This window comes from Lissotriton vulgaris, unplaced genomic scaffold, assembly GCF_964263255.1.
Source record: "Lissotriton vulgaris unplaced genomic scaffold, aLisVul1.2 SCAFFOLD_695, whole genome shotgun sequence".
NCBI classification, from domain to species: domain Eukaryota; kingdom Metazoa; phylum Chordata; class Amphibia; order Caudata; family Salamandridae; genus Lissotriton; species Lissotriton vulgaris.
In genome coordinates this window covers 595,410-616,635 of record NW_028244086.1, presented here as the reverse complement: position 1 = coordinate 616,635, position 21,226 = coordinate 595,410, and the positions used below count along the sequence as shown (strand labels likewise).

The 21,226-nt window shown below is 45.6% G+C and overlaps 1 protein-coding gene across 1 annotated transcript in view; it reads left to right on the top strand.

Annotated features, from left to right (window-relative positions):
• LOC147668159 (E3 ubiquitin-protein ligase TRIM39-like) overlaps positions 1-17,758 on the top strand; it is a 155,922-nt gene extending 138,164 nt beyond the window's left edge. The window contains exon 6 of the mRNA XM_086948738.1: positions 15,745-17,758. Within this exon, the coding sequence (XP_086804864.1) occupies positions 15,745-16,259 (515 nt within the window). The 3' untranslated portion in view covers positions 16,260-17,758. The remainder of the gene's footprint in view (positions 1-15,744) is intronic.
• The last annotated feature ends 3,468 nt before the right edge of the window (positions 17,759-21,226 follow it).

Below are 21,226 nucleotides of genomic sequence, written 5' to 3'. Positions count from 1 at the left end.
GGGTACAGGGGTATTTTAAGGGTTCAGAGCTAGTTTTGGGTTTTGGGGTACAGGGGTATTTTAAGGGTTCAGGGTTAGGTTTGGGTTTTGGGGTACAGAGGTATTTTAGGGTTCAGGGATAGGTTTGGGTTTTGGGGCACAGTGGTATTTTTAGGGTTCAGGGCTAGGTTTGGGTTTTGGGGTACAGGGGTATTTTTAGGGTTCAGGGGCAGGTTTGGGTTTTGAGGTACAGGGGTATTTATAGGGTTCAGGGCTAGGTTTGGGTTTTGGGGTACAGGGGTATTTTTAGGGTTCGGTGCTAGGTTTGGGGTACAGGGGTATTTTTAGGGTTCAGGGGTAGGTTTGGGTTTTTGGGTACAGGGGTATTTTAAGGGTTCAGGGTTAGGTTTGGGTTTTGGGGTCCAGGGGTATTTTAGGGTTCAGATATAATTTTGGGTTATGGGGTACAGGGGTAGTTTTAGGGTATAGGGATGGTATGGGTTTTGGGGTACAGGGGTATTTTTAGGATTCAGGGCTAGGTTTGGGTTTTGGGGTATAGGGGTATTTTTAGGGTTCAGGGGTAGGTTTGGGGTACAGGGGTATTTTAAGGGTTCAGGGCTAGCTTTGGGTTTTGGGGTACAGGGGTATTTTTAGGTTTCAGGGCTAGGTTTGGGTTTTGGGGTACATGGGTATTTTAGGGCTCAGGGGTAGGTTTGGGTTTGGGGTACAGGGGTATTTTTAGGGTTCAGGGGTAGGTTTGGGTTTTGGGTTACAGGGGTATTTTAAGGGTTCAGGGTTAGGTTTGGGTTTTGGGGTACAGAGGTATTTTAGGGTACATGGTTAGGTTTGGGTTTTGGGGTACAGGGGTATTTTTAGGATTCAGGGCTAGGTTTGGGTTTTGGGGTATAGGGGTATTTTTAGGTTTCAGGGGTAGGTTTGGGGTACAGGGGTATTTTAAGGGTTCAGGGCTAGTTTTGGGTTTTGGGGTACAGGGGTATTTTTAGGGTTCAGGGCTAGGTTTGGGTTTTGGGGTACAGGGTTATTTTTAGGGTTCAGGGCTAGGTTTGGGTTTGGGGTACAGGGGTATTTTTAGGGTTCTGGGGTAGGTTTGGGTTTTGGGGTACAGGGGTATTTTAAGGGTTCAGGGTTAGGTTTGGGTTTTGGGGTACAGAGGTATTTTAGGGTTCAGGGATAGGTTTGGGTTTTGGGGCACAGTGGTATTTTTAGGGTTCAGGGCTAGGTTTGGGTTTTGGGGTACAGGTGTATTTTTAGGGTTCAGGGGTAGGTTTGGGTTTTGAGGTACAGGGGTATTTATAGGGTTCAGGGCTAGGTTTGGGTTTTGGGGTACAGGAGTATTTTTAGGGTTCGGGCTAGGTTTGGGGTACAGGGGTATTTTTAGGGTTCAGGGGTAGGTTTGGGTTTTTGGGTACAGGGGTATTTTAAGGGTTCAGGGTTAGGTTTGGGTTCTGGGGTACAGAGGTATTTTAGGGTTCAGGGGTAGGTTTGGGTTTTGGGGCACAGTGGTATTTTTAGGGTTCAGGGCTAGGTTTGGGTTTTGGGGTACAGGGGTATTTTTAGGGTTCAGGGGTAGGTTTGGGTTTAGAGGTACAGGGGTATTTATAGGGTTCAGGGCTAGGTTTGGGTTTTGGGGTACAGGGGTATTTATAGGGTTTAGGGATAGGTTTGGGTTTTGGGGTACAGGGTATATTTATAGGGTTAAGATGGGTTAGTGTTTAAGGGTGTTGGGGTATTTTAAGGAGTAAGGGTGGGTTATGATTATGGGGTGCAGGGGTATTTAAAGGGAGCAGGGTGGGATTAGCACACGATATGAGACATGGCAGAAAGGGCGGAACGTACCACACGCCCCCAGCATTTGTCACGCCCCCAGTACACGCCCAAAGCACAACGCAGAGACGCCCACAAGGGACTACTTTGCTGGCACAGTTCTTTTACCTTTTAAATGTATATGGTGGGCGTCTGCATAGCCTATGTCCTTCTGCTGCAACTGCCCTTTCCAACGTTGTATTGGGTGTTGTGATTGGTGCTGTGGTTCCTGAGATTACCCGCCTCAACGGTTTGGGCTCTCTCTTTATTATATTAGTATGGATAATCTCACTACTCCTAAGAAGAAGTGGGATAATACTAAACAAACACTTCCTAGAGACAAGAATTCCCAGTCCAGAGGAAGATCTCCTCAACGAGGAGGTAGGTCTCCCCAACGGGAGCACACTGAAAAGAGGTACAACCTCAGAAATAGGGATACTTGAGAAAACCTGATAGATATCAAGATACTGATACACGCTCCTCTCATACCTTTTAGACTTCACCACAGAAATCAGAAAGAAGAGGACGATCAGAACACAAAGAAGAACGCGTGAAGTCAAAGACGAACAGCACGTTCCAAAAAATAAGAAAACTCAATTCACCAAGAAGAAGGTAGCAAGTGTATAGATCAGACATGCTGAGGATTCTGAGGACACAACTCAAGAACGGGGAATGGGCTCAGACAATGCTAGACAGCTCAGCAGAAGTAACCATAGTTCGCAAGATCCTGAAGGATCATCTGGAGTCAGTGGACTTGAATGAATGCATTCAAGTTGAAACTGCCGACACCAGGGTTAGTGTACCCCACAAGCTATATGAAGTAACACTCCGGATGGCGGGAGACATAACTAGAAAAATAAAAGCTCTCTTTTGGGACAGACTTTCAAAGGGTTATGATATTATTCTAGCTGAACAAGACTGGCCACCAACAGTTGTCAGAGAGTGCCCACACGGCGTAGAGATAATTATGCCAGCCTTCTCAAATGACATTCCAATTCATAAAAAATACACATATGCCAGGAAATGGGCAGTGGCCCAGGCTCCAGCATTATATAAAAATCACGTAGGATGGGATGAGGATTCTCCTCACCATAAAATACAGTTCAAAAGTCAACCTACTGCTCAGAGGCAGTATCCAGTTAAGCAAGAAGCTAAAAAACAAGTCAAGGAGATCTTAGATCAACTTGAATATCAAGGGGTGATTGAAACATGCACCTCATCCATGAACAATCCTTTGTTTCCTGTCTCCAAGCCAGACAATTCATATCGTCTAGTATTGGACTACAGACACCTAAACTCTTGTTGCAAAACATTTGCAGTACAAAATGCACACAGTGCAGCACTGATGAATAACATCGTGCGCAAAAAATATAAAACCACATTAGACATTTCAAATGGTTTTTTCTGTCAAAACATTGCTGCAGAAAGCAGGCACCTGACCGCTTTCTCAATCTTGGGGACACAGCGACAATTTTGCAGTCTCTCCCAGGGATTCAAGAATAGTCCTGGGTTATTTTCAGCCAGAGTAACAGGGTTACTACAAATGTACGATGATGAGGCATTATCCTATGTCGATGACATCTATCTTACAGACGATGATTTGGAAGTGCACTTGAAAAGAGTGAACACCGTAATACTTGGGTTCGCTTCTGAAGGGTACAAATTCAATTTTAAGAAATCACGAATTGCCCACCTCAATGTCCTATTTTTAGGATACGAGTTATCAAGTGAAGGCAAGAGCCTGGCAGCAAACTTTCTTGAGAAATGTGCGCTGCTCCAACCTCCAAAGACGCTGAAAAATCTACAGTGAGATTCTAGGTTTCCTGAATTTTGGAAGAACTTATGTTCTGAACTACGCAGAAAGGGTTAAATCTCTCTACGAACTAATCAAACCTGATTTCAAACCAACAAATTGGACTCAAAAACACACAGAAATCTTGCATTCAGTGCAAACAGACATGTTAGCAAAAACACATTTAGATACACGCGAAAATACGCGCAATCTTGTGATCCGTGTCATCCCAGGGAAATGCGGATTCACATACCTAACCTTTAATATAGGTGAAAAGGTACCAATTGCATACAAATCACACTTGTACACACAAGCTGAAATGAAATTCACTTCTACTGAAAAAATTCTAACAGCGGTTCAAACTGCAGTAGCAAAAGAGAGAGCTCTCGCGCAGGTTAAACGCATAATGATCGTTACACCTGTACCTGCCTTAGAGGCAGTGACAAAAGCGAGCATTCCAAATGCTAAAGCATTACATCCGAGATGGATACAATGGGTTAACTCTCTTGCTGCAACAGACGTTGAATACGTGTTTGATCACTACTTAAAGACACAAGAATTCCTACAATACGAATACGAGTGTCCTCTGCTGACCGAAATTCTGCCTCTGGAACATTACGGCTGTATAATCTATACAGACGGATCAGCACAGCCCACAATTGGGGGTAAACAAGCCTATAGTGCTGCGTGCGCGATTGTCAAATGTCGCTGGTGCGAAGGCAAATTCAGACATATGGTCACTAAAACTCAATCACTCGGAGACTGTACAGATCAGCGAGCTGAACTAAGGGCTTTCAAGATGGTGCTTGAGAATACCGATCGCGAATTCCCCACACTCATAGTGTGTGATTCGTATTACTGCGCCCAATCTTACAATGAATATCTGCAGAACTGGGTTCCAAACGGTTTCAAAGATGCAAAGGGTGGCACAATCAAGCATAAAATGCTTTGGGAACAATGAGTTCTTTTACAGAAAGAACTACAAAAGACTCACGTGATCCATACACTGAGTCATCAACGTGATGGCGTTCACGTTGCAGGGAATTCATTGGCTGATGAACCCGCAAAGGCAGCTGTGCAAACGGCTTCCGTAGCTACAATCAATCGTTCTAAAAAAACGATAGACGGAGAAACGATGATAGCAGTGAAAGCCTCAATGGCAGGCAACTATGCAGCGTTACCTCTAAACTATCCACTCAAGAATACATATATTATCGATGCAAACTCCGTTCCTTTTGCTCGAATCCCTGGAGTGGGGTACAGAGTAATCCCACAAAGGAACAGGAGAGGTACTTTGGTACAGGAATCACACATGGGACAGGGTCTGAGACATCGAGGGATCTTAGAGTCTCTAATAGAACTAGAAGAGATGTAATGGTGGCCAGGAATGAGTGTCCAGGTTTACGAATTTGGAATCAACTGCGATACCTGTTACAGTTATCATAGTTTTGAGAACCACCAGATACCTGACTACAGTTTAGCCAGCCCAATTCTGACACCATTGGTAGACAACAGCAACCTATCTACCCGCAAAAGTCATAACGGACATATGCGGTCCCACAAATACTAGGACAAGATTCATTTGGATGTGGCCCCAGTGCTCAGCTGACGGCAGAACTGTTATAAAGGATTTGCGAGTCTTTATCGGCACATACGCAATTGGCACGCTACATTCTGACCAGGGTCCTACGTTTAGCTCTCGAGCTTACAAGGAGGCCATGGCTAGCTTGGGCGTTGCATTGCGGTATTCTAGTCCCTTCCATCCTGAGGGTAATGCGGTAGGGGAAAGAAAAAAATCTGACATAAAGCAATCCATAACAGCGAAGGTATTGGGTTTGTGTGATGGGTGTGTCAAACATCCAATAAGTGTCCAACGTAGTCTTAACAATCTGCCAAGAAGTTCTCTGGGTGGAGTCACTCCGTATGAACTATTATTTGGTTATATACAATATATCCCGAGCATAACTGAATTGTGTACAAAGCAGTTGTTGAATAAAGTAACGTATTCCAAAATCGGTGTCAATCTTCTTCTTTAATGTTCTTTACAAGCATCAAGCATCTCTTTGGATCACTAGCCAACACGTGTTTCGTCTATTTACAGCAGTTTATGCAATTAGACTTCATCAGGGCAGTCTGTTTGTTTACGTGATTGGTATTGCCACTGGCTTGTTGTTTAAAGCGACGTTGTCTATAAGCTTAAAAACGTTGAAAACCGATTGAGTCAATCGAAGAAGTAGCACCTTTCTTAGTATTAATTAACACGACCCACATCAGGGCTGGTCCAACTTCCACATCTTTTCTGGCTGGTCTTATGCTGGTGACAGGAGCTCTGACTTGTAATCCTCTGAGCCTTTTCTGGCACAAAAAACAGCAGCTTAGCAGCCCTGCTGTGGGTCATGACAGTTCTACAAATAACCTCTTGCCACCTGCACTGTTCACCCTCCACAACAATAGAACCTATTTTCAGGCAGCTACGTTATGCTGAATGATCACAGCTGTTGTGGCATGTTGCCAGGAAAAAGTTATCTCGTAACTGTGTCATCCACGGTCACTTGTTGTATGCAAGTATTGTATCCAAAAAGTGAGACAGGAAGGGAGACGACTTTATGGCCTTCACTGAATATCTCTTCTATAGGAATTGATACTTTAAGCAGAATGAAAGACATTCTTTTACAGAAAAATGTGCCACTGACCTCGTCTTGAGAAACGTATGATCTGCAAGTAGCAAGGTCTTCTGCAGAGATACATGCATTATTATCAACAAACTGCCCCATACATTTCGCAGAAATGTTAGGTCAAATCTTAAACATGTCTGATACCAGCGGCATCGCACATGTATTTAAGACACATATTTTTAGGGACTGTTAGCACCGTTTGAAGCAGTCCTAGGCATTTTTCCAAATTTCGTGCACTCTGTGTTCGGCGGACTACCACTCATCTTGGGACTCGTAGCAGGAATTCTATTTTTGTTTCTACTGCTCCGATATGGCAAGTCCGGCAAACAGCGATATCCAGACAACCATGGAGGGAACGCTCCATGCCATGAGATATTGTGAACGCATCACCCAGATTCAAGGTTTGGCTCGTTTAGGAGATCTGAATGCGACTGGGTTCCTACCATTCAGACCACTTTGGCAAGATTCCATCTTACCTGTTCTACGATGCCTGCTTTGCGGAGAAGAATGCGTGTTGGACATCTGTCTTACACTTACATCAGTCCTGCCTACGGATGTGGACGCGTTGCTAGGTTCTGTAATGGCTCATGCATCGTGTTGCCCCAAACGGCTGGCAATTCTGATGACGGCATTCATTGAGGTCTCACCAGCAAATCTAACTGAAGGTGAGATACTTGACATCACAGGCACAAAGGTACTACCTGCTGCGGACACTGCTAATGCATCAAACGCTGACGGCGATGATCCCCATCTATGCACATTCGACCTGCTAACGGAAGTGGTTCCACTTTCGCCTACAATGGTAGACGGTTTCTTTGCGAGCCTAGACGATCTGATGTTTTCTCCCGACTCTGAAAATAACTTTTGATTAATTCACACAGCGGTCCCTGAACTCTGCAATTCGGCCTTCATTTAAAAAAAAAAAAAACCTTCTACCAATTGAACTTTTTCTAAAATAGAACTTTTGGCACAACTTTATCTGCTTAAAGTAGAACTATTCTTAGAGAACAAGATTTCGTTTTGAACTTCCAAAATAACAATATTTGGCTTAAAACCTATGACCAAAAAAGAATTGAATACATTATGCTATGGGTATGTCTCAGGAAATAGCTCTCAGGTATCAATTGATGAATGTATTTTCGTTTTATTCAATGAGTGAATATATGCTCACGATTTATGTTTGATTTCAAATGACGCCTATAACCTTTTTGCATACAGTATATACTAATTTTCTGTGAGCAAACCTATTTCAAATGCATTTATGTATTTTGGGGTGGGATTGTAAACACTTTTGCTTTAGATATGTTCAGTGCTGAAGTATTATTGAACTTAATAAGTGTGGAGTGGGTGTTATGTAGGAATCTAGGACCCTAGTGTAAATTCCCGTTTCATGCCCATATATAGGCATAATGGAAGGCGCCAACCCCCATCGGGGAATGGCGTCGTTAGTGGCAGCCAAAGGGCCGACCCGGAGCCGGGTCACTTCCGGGTTGCGTGACCAGGAAGTGAGCGTCGCGTCAGGACCAATGGGAACAAAGGACGAGGTACGCCCCGGAAGTGTTAGTAGGGCGCGAGGCTTAAAAGCCAGCGACCAGCCTAGAGGCCCCCTCTTTGTCCGCTGATCATCCAGGAGTCGGACAGGCAGTTCACCCGGGTATAGCATGGGACCAACGGGAGATTAATTTGTGGCATACAGTCTTTTATTCCACCCCTTCAACGCCTACCCCAGTCCCCTCAACTCAGAGCCAGTCCTTTCGGACTGACAAAGGGGTCGGTGAGAAAAAACAGGCCTGCTGGCAGTTTAATAGAAATGAGTGTACCAGGGGGGTCTCGTGTAAATTCAAACACTGCTGTTCCTACTGCGGGGGTACCTCTCATCCCGAGATTAGGTGTTTTAAGAAAACCAGTAACCCCAAAGAACAAGCCAGCCACAGTGCCCCAAAAGGAAAGCCAGCTAAGACCCCTGAAAAAACTACCAACTCCAATTAAACGGCATGTCCTGACACACCTCCTCAGTAAATACGATAATCTTGGGGAGGCTCAATTCCTACTGCAGGGTTTTACAATTGGCTTTCGCATCCCGTCTTCAGCCCCACCTTCCATTGTCCCACCTCGCAATCAGAGCTCAGTGTTGCAAAATATGGAGGCAGCTCGAGAAAAGATCATGAAGGAGGTAGCGTTGGGGCGGGTTGGGGGTCCTTTCACAGAACCACCTACCCATAATCTGGTTTGCTCCCCTTTGGGTCTAGTTCCGAAAAAGGAGGAGGGTAAATTCCGTCAGATCCATAATTTGTCGAGTCCCCCAGGGCTTTCAGTCAACGATAAGTTAGACCCGGATCTGTGCTCAGTGAAGTATACCAAATTTGACACGGCTATTGAGAAATTGCAGGCATTAGGGGAGGGAGCTCTAATGGCTAAAGCCGATATTGAATCAGCCTTTCGATTACTGCCCGTGCACCCGGACGACACCAGGTTCTTGGGCTTCACATTCGACGGTAACTATTTTCTGGATTTGTGCATGCCTATGGGGTGTTCTATTGCCTGTGCAGTTTTCGAGACTTTCGCAAGGTTCCTAGAATGGGCGGTTGAGCAGTTTCTGGCCTCGGACAACTCACATGCTGTAGTCCACTACCTGGACGATTTTCTGTTCATGGGTCCCGAGGGTTCCCAGTCGTGCAGGAAGGCCCTGCTGGGCTTCCAGCGCTTGGCTGAGGCGCTCGGAGTACCTTTGGCGGCGGAAAAAACCGAAGGCCCGACCACGTGTTTGACCTTCCTGGGCATAGAGATTGATACGACAGCAGGAGTGTGCAGGCTGCCAAAAGTCAAGGTCGATGCCTTTAGGGCCGCTATTGATGGCTGCCTGGGGGCAAGGAAGGTAACCTTACATCAGCTACAAGTTCTTTTGGGTCAACTAAACTTTGCTCTGCGGGTCATTCCTATGGGCAGGGCCTTCTCCAGGAGTATAGCGAGGGCGATGTCTGAACTGCGGGCCAAACACCACAGAGTGAGGCTCTCAGCCACAGTTAGAGAGGATCTTATGATTTGGAAAAGTTTTTTGAGGGACTTCAATGGCACGGTATTGTGGCGAGCAGCCTGTTCTTCTAATACGGATCTTGAGCTGTTCACCGACGCTGCAGGTAGTATTGGTTTCGGAGCTATATTCGGTCAAAAATGGTGTATGCAGTGCTGGCCAGATGACTGGATCGAGCGAGGCCTGACTACTAACATTTTCTTCCTTGAACTTTTCCCCATAGTGGTGGCTTTGCACTTGTGGGGAGATCTGCTGGCAAACAAGAGTATAGTATTCTGGTCAGACAATATGTCCGTAGTCATGGTGATTAATAGCCAGAGGGCCACCTGTACTTGGGTACTCAGGTTGTTGAAGGAATTGGTTTTGCAATGCCTGAGCCATAATGTCCAATTCACTGCTAAACATGTTCCAGGTGTCGAAAACAAAGCGGCTGATGCATTGTCTCGTTTTAAGTTAACAGAGTTCCGGGAGCATTGGCCCCAGGCGGAGACGTCAATGTCAGCCTTCCCAGCGGAGCTATGGAAGTTTGGTGCCCCACAGCCCCCGAGTTGATATCTGCATCCTTGGCTCCAAGGACTATGAGTATGTATCAGAGGTCATGGGAGTCGTATATGGCATACCTGAGGGGTGTGGGTGTAGCGGACATCTTTGCCCCCCAGAGTGTATTAGGCTTCATCGTGCAGCAGAAAGAGCAAGCGAAGTCGGTAGCATTCATGAAAAGGCAGCTGTCGGCTTTAGCATTTTATGCGGGTCTACGGGGGGTGTCTGATCCGACTAAAGACCAGAGAGTTAGAAGAGCAATGAGAGGTTGGGAGCGCCTAGCGCCCGGGGAGAAAGATTGTAGGAGGCCGATAAACGTAGAAAAACTGATAAAAATCTTAGGAGCTCTCCCTTTCGTATGTTTCTCCCAGTATGAGACACAGTTGTTCCGGGTGGCCTATACCTTAGCCTTTTGTGGGGCTCTGAGAATTTCAGAATTACTCCCGGCGTCTAAATCAGATAGGGAAGGGGGTCTGAGGTGCTCTGATATAATCGAGTCCAAAGGTGTACTACGGCTAAGGGTGCGGAGATCGAAAACGGATCCGCTGGGTAGAGGTACCTGGTTACAACTGGGTAGAGTAGAGGGTGAGCCCTTCTGTCCGGTCAATTTGCTGAGGGTATTTCTCCAAGTTAGGCCCCAGGGAACTGATGATAGACTCTTGATTCATGAGAATGGGTTACCCCTTACCAGGTTCCAGTTCACTCGGGTAGTAAAAATGGCCTTGGCACGGATCGGAGTGGATCTGGCCGAATTTACGTCACATTCGTTTAGAATTGGAGCAGCGACAACGGCTGCTGGCCTAGGCCTACCCGAACAGGTAATCAAAAGGTTGGGTCGCTGGAAATCATCTTGTTATGAACGTTATATCCGCCCGCAATTAGTCTGACGTATCTTTCGCTTGCGTTCCTTTTTGTGAGAATCGACTGCCTGTATCTCTTCACATTTACTCTTCATATTTACTTTAGGTACCTCCCCTAAGAGAACCCAAATCTGTTGGTGCGGCCACTCCTTCATTCGCAGGGCCGGGGCGCACTTCGAAAAGACACTCAGGGACAGGGTGACCATGATGCGAGGTTGTGACCATCATTGGGTGGGAATAGGCGGGCAGCGCCTAGCGGACGTCCCGAGGGATGTAAAAGCGGCTCTGGCAAAAGGCATGCCTTCGCCAGACGTATTCGTGTTGCACTGCGGAGGCAACAACATGATTCCAGGCGGGAGGAGAGAAGTGAAGGAATCCCTGTTTTCTACCCTAGCAGCAATCAAAAACATTTTCCCAGAAGCTATAGTACTGTGGTCGGAAGTCATCCCGAGACTCGTGTGGGCTCGGGGCGCACCCATGAAGGCAATAAACAGATCTGTCAAAAGACTGAACCAATCGGTGGCGGAAATCCTGAAACAATCGAGTATTAAAGCGATTCGCCATAAATTAATTCAGGCAGAAAGGCCGGAGTTATATGCAAAGGACGGAGTCCACTTGTCGGAGGCGGGTATGGAGATATTTATAGAAACAGTCCTAGGAGCCGTCTCCGAAGCTCTTGAGCGCAGGGGGGGGAGGTCGAGTCCGCCAGTAAGCTCCTCGTCCTGTGGCGGGGTTCCGGACAAGAATACCACGGGAACTTCTTGTCTAGAGACAGTTAACTCTGAACAGGTTTGCTAAATCAGTATGGACTCTGGGCTGGCGGGAGAGTTGGGGCCGACCTGCTGGTGGCCTTGGCTTTTCAGCCCTACCCCAGAGGCCGCTGGTTGCCCAAGTGGGCGCTTTCCTCACCTGCGGCTCTGTTGACCAGAAGGGGGTTAACGTATGGGGCAGGTGATCTGGATTGTGGCCTGCTGGCGCAACCCTGAAGTCAAATAAAAGGCCCAGTGGAATGGGCGGTGAATGTATATATTGTATTATAAGTGCAAGTTTATTCCTAAATACTGTATTTGAATATGTACGAATAAATAAAGAGATTGGTGGGTCAATGAGGTAATTGACCAGAGAACTTAAATTTTAATAAACAAGCAGCACACTGCAGAAAATCAAGTACGACTCCCGAGTTTGATGTGGGGTTGGGTCCTTGTAAAGCATGCAGTGTGGCGGGGGGAGAATGCACTTTGTCTGCCATCTATGGAAGGCGCCAACCCCCATCGGGGAATGGCGTCGTTAGTGGCAGCCAAAGGGCCGACCCGGAGCCGGGTCACTTCCGGGTTGCGTGACCAGGAAGTGAGCGTCGCGTCAGGACCAATGGGAACCAAGGACGAGGTACGCCCCGGAAGTGTTAGTAGGGCGCGAGGCTTAAAAGCCCGCGACCAGCCTAGAGGCCCCCTCTTTGTCCGCTGATCATCCAGGAGTCGGACGTCTCCAAGAGAAGACACCCACCCACCCATCCCTATTAATAAGGATTCGATTAGGGCAGTAGCGGGGTTACGGACAAGAATACCACGGGAACTTCTTGTCTAGAGACAGTTAACTCTGAACAGGTTTGCTAAATCAGTATGGACTCTGGGCTGGCGGGAGAGTTGGGGCCGACCTGCTGGTGGCCTTGGCTTTTCAGCCCTACCCCAGAGGCCGCTGGTTGCCCAAGTGGGCGCTTTCCTCACCTGCGGCTCTGTTGACCAGAAGGGGGTTAACGTATGGGGCAGGTGATCTGGATTGTGGCCTGCTGGCGCAACCCTGAAGTCAAATAAAAGGCCCAGTGGAATGGGCGGTGAATGTATATATTGTATTATAAGTGCAAGTTTATTCCTAAATACTGTATTTGAATATGTACGAATAAATAAAGAGATTGGTGGGTCAATGAGGTAATTGACCAGAGAACTTAAATTTTAATAAACAAGCAGCACACTGCAGAAAATCAAGTACGACTCCCGAGTTTGATGTGGGGTTGGGTCCTTGTAAAGCATGCAGTGTGGCGGGGGGAGAATGCACTTTGTCTGCCATCTATTCACCGCATCCTTATATAGGCATAGAAATCATTACCTTATTTAGTCTTAGTCTATGCAGCCCAAATACGGCATGGCTACTTCCACTAACCTCCGAGAATCCAGATCGATTTCTTGGAAAAACCCGCCTTCAGCAGTCAGGAACTTCCCCCTGCTTGCATATTAATTTATCCAAGAACTCCTGGAGTTTTCAAGGAACTGAGGCTTCAATGACGTTATTATGTCCAATCTTACGTCAAACTCAGCATCTTCAAAGTATAAATATGCCTACATTTGCCCAGTCAAAGACACGGTGGTTTAGGAGCAGATCGATTAACTATTTGCCCGACGCCCTGCTGCTGCAAGTGCCGAAGGAAGCCGACCCTCCAACTGACGCACTGAGAAGACGCTGTCTTTTCTCTTGCCGAGAAATCCAGCTCCAGTGTTTCCAGCCTACCCTTGCGGTTTGCTGGGAGATCGAGTCCTGAGAGAGAGATACGAGATCATTCTAAACCAAGGTACGGAGCTGATTAAACCCTTAGAGAATTCTTGGAACAGATTCTTAGCAGCAAACTACTAGACTTAAGCTACACCCCACTTACTCCTCCCTCGTACTACTCTTAGGTTAGGTACACTGGGGTAGGCGTATTTTAGAAGCACCAGTTGAGTATTTAAGCCGCTGATTTTATCACTGTATTTATTTCATGCACTTTATGTATTCTATGTTTATGGCTTAGAAACCATATCATGCTTTTACAGTACTATTTTATAATGCTATTCGTATTATATACATTGTACTTCTTAACTAGCATTTCAATTGTAGCAGTGCATTTCTTATGCTTAAGAAATAAGACTGTTCCATAAATCCTTTTATTGAAAACGCCCATCTCTCTATTTCTTAGCAACTCTGGTGAAACGAAGCATGCACAAGTGACTGAGTGAAATAGCCATCTATTGTTTACGCGACTCTAGAGATACGTTTCATTCTGGGGAAACAAAGTTGTCATATTATATGGTTGTCAGAGACTAATCCCTTCTTGTACTTTCCAGAAAGTTTCAAGTGACCTACCTGGCGTACCTGCCAAAAACAAACCATCCTCATCTTTCTTTTCTAAAGGGTTATTGACCGTTTCTGTTCTACCTGCGTATTTAAACCCTCCCGTAATGTTCGAATCCCGCCCATATTGCCTTCGATTCGAATTTAACACCTGAGCTGCAGGTGTTAAATTTGAATCGAAGGGCAGTGTTTAGACAACTTGACCAATTTTAATATCGAGCTCACTGAGTCAATGTATTTATTTACGAGGCATTTAGTGATTGGGAGTGAGATGAAGTTGTTCATAGGAAGTCGGTAGAGAGCAGGCGCGCTGCGTATGGTTTGTGTTTGGGAATGCATGAAGGGGTGAAGAATGAGGCACAGGCAGCAAGTTTAAACACGGAGGTTAAAATTGGTTAAAATGCCGGAAATATAAAGGTTTGGGAGGTCGAAAGTGTGAGTAATATAACGGGACAGGGTGGAGTTTTCAGGAAAGAGACGTTTCAAGGGGAGCCACTGGCAGAACAACGCGCAGGTTTGAACTAGAACTGATGATCTATAACGGCTGTAGCTAGAGGTTGTGTGTAAATAGCAGGTGTTAGTTTGATTCACTGCTTAGACACTATAAGTACAGTATTATGGGAATGAATATTTTTGGGGGGAGTAAAATGTATTTAGTTAAATATTTGGTTTGTAGCTTTGAGCACAGATAATGGTTTTATAATTAATGTTTGTTTGTATTATTACTTGTAGTGACCCCTGACGAAGGGCCTCAGCAGCCGGAAATGCATTGGGTTTACAATAAAAGCTGCCTTTGGATGAATAAATGCGTCAGTACATGTTATTGCAAAGAGGTCCGGATGGGCACATCAATAGCATAAGAAACCTGGAATAATGGCATCATTCCGTGCCTGTGGATTTAATGGAAGGAATTTGTTAAGATTGTGCAAGCATATGATTACATGGATTAATATTTGATCAATTTGTTTCTACACAAGCTAAGGACTTAAGCATCAGTGTGCTGTGCCTTTGAGTTGGGGCGTATGTCGCCCCAAAATGTTGGTATTCTATTTTCAAGTGCCAATTGGGCGAGGCGCTTTTCCAAGGAGCACGCAACAATGTATTATTTGGATTATCAATGGATTACGATTTAAATAGGTGTGCATCCCCTACTTCCAATAGTATAGGGGGCATCATTTGTGGTAGTCTGATGTAATGTAGTTTGCTTCATGTGTTGTGTAGTGTAGTATACTTCAAATGTGGTATTGTAGTGTAGGTTCGTTCATGTGTGGTGTAGTATAGTATACTTCATGTGTGATAATGTGGTGTGGTGTCGTTTGGTTCATGTGTGGTGTAGTGTAGTATGCATAATGTGTGGCAATGTGGTGTAGTATGCATCATGTGTGGTAGTGTGATGTAGTGAAATTTGCTTCATGTGTGGTCGTGTGATGTAGTGTAGTATGCTTCATGTGTAGTGTAGTATAGTATACTTCACATGTGATACTGTGGTGTAGTGTAGTGTACATCATGTGTGGTAGCATGCTTTAGTGTGTGTTATGTGTGGTAGTGAGGTGTGGAAAGTGTAGTATGCCTCATGTGTGGTAATGTGGTGTAGTATAGTATGCTTCATGTGTGTTAGTGGGGTGTAGTGTAGTAGGCATAATTTGTGGTAGTGTGGTGAAGTGTAGCATGCTTCATATGTGGTGCGATGTAATATTCTTTATGGTGGAGTGCAGTGTGTAGTAGAATGTCCTGTCTATGCAGTGCAGTGTGCTGTTTGGTGTAGTGTGTGCTGTAGATGAATGCACGCTTTAGTGTAGAGATCGGTCTACATCCGTGCGCTCTTAGCACAGTGTGCTCCTTCCAGATGTGGTGTAAATTAATCATGTGTAAAACAGAAATCAGTAATTACAGCCTTTATTTGTGTCATTAAATCTCTAATTCTGAATCTCTTCTCTGCAGTGATGGTGACTCTGGATCCTGACACAGCTCATCCTCGCATCCTCCTGTCTGAGGGGCAGAGACGTGTGGGAATCAAAGACAAACTACAGCCCCTGCTGGAAACCCCTAAAAGATTTACCTACTACCACTGTGTGATGGGAAGCGAGGGGTTCACCTCCGGCAGACATTACTGGGAGGTGCAGCTGCTGCAGGAGGGGGGAGGGTGGGATGTGGGGGTCGCAGTAGAGTCTGTGATCAGGAATGGACAATTCACATGGTTACCTTGGAGGGGAGTCTGGGCTGTGCATGGGTATGGTGGTCACTACAAGGCTCACAGTGACCCCGAGACCCCTCTGTCCCCGCGTGAGAAGCCCCTGAAGCTGGGGGTGTATCTGGACTACGAGGGGGGACGGCTGTCCGTGTACAATGCTGATTCCATGGAGCTTCTCTACACCTTCACACGGGACCCCTTCACAGAGAGGCTCTTTCCAATCATCCGTCTCTGGGGAGGAGGAGTGGAGCTGAGGCTGGTGTAAGAGCTTCGGACCCTCATCCTTCCCTCCCACCCCCACCCCTGCAGTGATAATGTGATAAGGAGCACAAGTTCCTTCAGGGTGGCCCAGTTACTTGGATTTTTACCAGCTTTAAAGGGTTCCAGGGAGCCTGTGCCACCGTGACACTGAGGAGCTGGAGGACAGCAGCAAGGCCAGCCAGGGAGAGCGCTAGGGGAGACGACAACCCACCATCCTGAACACTACTCAACGGACATGATATTTCCACAAAGCCGGCACTGGGGCTCTTCTCACCTGCGACTGTTGCAATCAGATACAAGATGAGTTCCATCTTCTCCAAGCACAGAATCACAGCTTGCAATTAGAGTGTGATAAGCTGGCAGCGTCACCATGTTGGCACCTTTCCGCAAAACATTGCTTCAGCGAAGTTTTATAAAAAGAAGGGGGGGGTCTCTGACAGAGGCATGTTCTCTTAACTTTATTTACATTTATTTAAAAATGCACAGATTAGTTCCCACTGGATAAACACACCTGAAAACAAGTGAGGTCACTTCTGCTCAGGCCCCCTGCCCCTGCTCAATATGCATTAATGGGCCGGCCCAGCAAGAGAAAGGGAGTGACACCTCTTCCCGTTGATAAAAGGGAGGTAATGGACGCCCATCTGCCTCCAGAAAGGCCACTCAGGCACCCACTTGGCCGCTGGCGGCATCTGTACAGCACAGACACCGCCCAAATCGCCCCCCCCCCCCCCGCCCCAGGCTGCCCTGGTTACCGGCCACTCGGCCATTGTCCATGTGCCCGCTTTACCAATCCAACCCTGTCCGTGGTCCAAATTCATGGTCCAGTAATGTATCTTAGCCCAGTCCTTCACCCTTTGGAGAGCACTTACTGCCCATAGCACAGGGTACTAATAAGAGCAGTACCCTCTTCTGTGACCTCTCATGGCACCCACGTATCATCACAAATCACTCTTAGATTAAGAGTGGACTGGAGATCTCTGCGAGGGAATGAGGACCCAAAATACCGTAGCTTTCTTTCATCATGCTGATCCAGCCAATTTTTAAAGGGGGAAATTCAACAATGCCGACCAACTACAGATTAATTGCTTTAATTGATGTTAAAGCAAAGTTATACGCAAGGTGCTTGCTAACTACTGTGGGAAACAAAAGACTCAATCCAGGCATGGAAGGATAAAAGGGAAAATCGAGACTGCAGACTATGCGATATAAAGACGAATCTATTCAACAAATTTTTTCCGTATGCCCTATGCTACTAAATGAAAGGAAGGCACTATTAAAATCACTACTGAATAGTTTGAATATACACTCATGTAGAGAAGCTGTAATCACCTGGCTCGACGGGGCCTCAATCCCATTAGTATGTAGAGGGATGAAACTTTTAAATGTGTATTCAAATGAAATCATCATGATGATATTTCTTCTCCATGATTTAAAACTTTTTTCTGTGGACATTGTTTTTGTAACATGTGAGCATGGTAAAGCCAGTGAAAATAAATCACATTACAGGACTATTTTTTTTTAATGTCTTACAGTGCTTAAACTTTAAATATTCCACCACAATTCCAGGCCACCATGTATGTTATTTTCCTATGAAACATCTTCCCTACTGCACAAGCCACTATTGTAAATTACAAAACGTGCACTGTGCAGGGACATGCAGACTCCAGCATTTTGAAATATGGTGAATTAACTGTAAACAATGTGGAATAATGTTCTATACCAGCACGAATACAACACAATATCAGTCTCCTGCAGGGCTTTCATGACTCCACAAACATTTCCAAGTTGTGCAGACATATTAGGTAGAATTATCTTGTGTGTGTACACATTCTTAGCAGATGTTATTGTGTATTTACAGTCCAGCCTGTATTGAAGCAGAATCTATTTTTGTCATGAAACCTTACGAACAGCAGCTAGAAGTGTGACACTCAGAAGCAAATCTGCTTTTCAAACCATCACCGGTGCATGCTGGGACCAAGATAACAAGGTACTTAATAGAAAGCATCAAACAACATTGCCCATCCATTTATAAGGTGGTTCAGTTGCTTGAGGCACATCTGCAAGACCCATAATCTAGACGTCACAAGTTAAAATCCTGGCAGGAGCTTCTCTAACTTTCAAATGTTTGCATTATATTGTAGCATTTACATAAACTTCATCCTATTACCAATGGCTTCAAGGTGGCACCACTGAGAAATGCACCTCCAACCCTTAGACATTCATTTAAGATTATTATACATTTGTGGATTGTATTCATTACAACTAATAACACCATCAAATTAAAATGGTCTCGCTGGTGATAAATTATTATTACACGTCAAACATTTAGAAAAACGTACTAAATAGATCAGTTTACAATATTTCTAACTGTCAAACTATTTTCAGTGGTGCTGTGTCTATCTGGGAAAACTGGACTTAAAACTATAACAGAGAGCCTGTTTCCACTGGTGTCCTGGGGCTTCACCTTACTGTGGGGTCCAAGACTGAGCACCAAGTGAACCCCTCACCCCTGGACTCTCAGAGTAGTGAAGTCGAGCAGTCCGAGGCTCACTCAAGGAGAAGGTGCGGGTTAGAAACCAAGAACTCAGTAAAGCATAAAACAGTTAAATGAGTGCCAACAGTGTTTTTACTCAAAAAATGATAAGTATTTTAATTAAAAGCACTCAACTCAAGACTGTACACAAAAAATAAATATTTATGTTAATGTTTAGATGCGTATATAGCGCTCGATTGCCGAGGCGTCTTGGCACTGAGGTGTGTGGGCAGGAAGAGTGCACTCAAAGTTGGTCTATGATGTTGTAAACAGCCAGGTTTTCAGACTCTTCCTAAAAAGCTGACGATTGGATTGACGCTTCATAGGAAGTTGCATCTTATTCCAAAGCTTGGCCGCACAGTGTGTTATTGCTCTGCCCCCCCATCTTGCCCGTCTTATCTTAATGGTGGTAATAAGACCTAGACTAGACGATCTGAGAGCACATGGAGGAACATGCTGAGAAAACAGCTTTTGCACGTCCTCGGCCCGCCACCATGAATTGCCTTGTGAACGAGGCTTAAAGATTTAAATTCAATCCGTTGTTTGATGGGCAGCCAATGAAGCGATTTAATTCCAGCCGAGGTTGACTGTCCTCTGGGTATGCCCAGTAGGAGTCTCGCTGCAGCATTTTTGGGGGGCTTGCAGTTTTTGCAGCTGGCATTCATTACTTCCCAAAACCAGAGCATTGCAGTAATCCAGTTTGGACAGAAAAAGTGCTACCATCGCTGTCTTCTGCAGCTCTATAGGGATGAAAGGAAACATTTTTCTCAAGGTTTTCAAGAGAAAAAAACAAGATGAAGTAAGGCTATTTATCTGAGAGCCAAAATTCAGTTTATTGTCAAAGATGACCCCCAGATTCTTGACCTTCTCCACTGGACACGGACATTCTCCAGCTTCAGATGGCCACCAAGACTGATTCCACAGGGACTGGCCCGACCCAAACTCCATCACCTCAGTCTTATCTGTATTTATTTTCAGATAGCTTTGCCTCATCCAGGCCATAATCTCGGAGAGACATGTGTGGAACCTGGCTGCTGTGGTCTCTGGCTGATTGACAACAGAGATGACAAACTGAGAGTCATCAGCGTACGGGACCAGAGCAAAGCCGTGCCTTCTAACGAGATTGGCCAGAGGGGTGACATAAAGATTGAACAGGGTCGGGGAAAGGAAGATGGGAACTATCCGACTTCAAACCATCCCAGAAAAGCCTCTGTTCTCTTGTCTCCAAAAAAGAGGACAGAAGGGCCAGGGCACCCCCCTACTCCTATGTCCCTCAGCCGCTGTACCAAGACACCATGTTTCACGGTGTCAAACGTGGCCGATAGATCCAGGTGCGCGAGGACCGCCCTTCCTCCCTCATCCACCACCCTGCGTATCTCTTCTGTGGCAAGGACCAAGGCAGATTCCGTGGAATGACGTGAGCGAAAACCATGCTGGGGAGGTATTCAGCAGGTTGTTTGCATCTAGGTATTCAGTCAGCGCTGTGTTAAGTCGTTTCTCTAGCACTTTAGCCACCATTGGAAGGCCGGCAATGGGGCGGTAGTTTTTAAGATCATTTGGGTCTAGGCTTGGTTTCTTTAAAAGGGGAGTGATTGATGCCACTTTCCAGGAATCTGGATAGCAAACAGAGTTGGTTCAGGATTGGAGTAAGATTTTTACAAATCTTATGGGCGGCTTGGTGTCTAATGAAAGAGGGACAAGGATCATTGGGTGAACCAGACTTTATAGACAGTAGAAGTTTTTGTACTTCCCCACTATTAATTGGCTGAAAGCAAGTAAGCCTGCACTGGGGGTATGCCGCAGATGTAGTCGAAACCTGAGACCCTGGGGCACTTAAGAGCCCCAGGGTCAGAAAGATGCCCCTAGGTATACTCTTGGAAGAGCGGGGTCCCTACACCAGCCTCTCACCCCCCACCCCCGCAGCAGAATGGAGGCTGGTGTAGAGACTGCACCCCGACCCCCTTCTGCAGTGATAAAAATGTAACAAGGAGCACAAGCAGAGATATTTTAAATAATAATGCACATTTTTTAGGGCTAAGTCTCTTAGGAGGGGCCATATTTTTCTGATGTTTATTTAAGCTTAAAAGGGGCTCCTGGTTCCCTCATCTGCTTACTATTTTTAAATAATAACTTTTAGTTATTGAAAGTGAAAAAAGAGTGTTATGATTTTATTCCAGTCTATTGTTTATCGGTTAAAAATGTGCACTTTATTTTCCCATTCATTTGTGAGTTTTTACCTTAATGTTTAGATGCTCTAATTTTTAAAATAGTTTTACATCAGACCGCCAAAAGGTGAAGGTGAGAGATAAATTAATTTTCTGATCCAGCTTCCAATTCACACAGAGTGGCTCAGAGAGGGATATAGAGCCTTAGGGGCCCCATTAGGATAGCGGGCGGAAAACCACCCTGACCGCCATGAAGGCGGAAAACAACCGCCC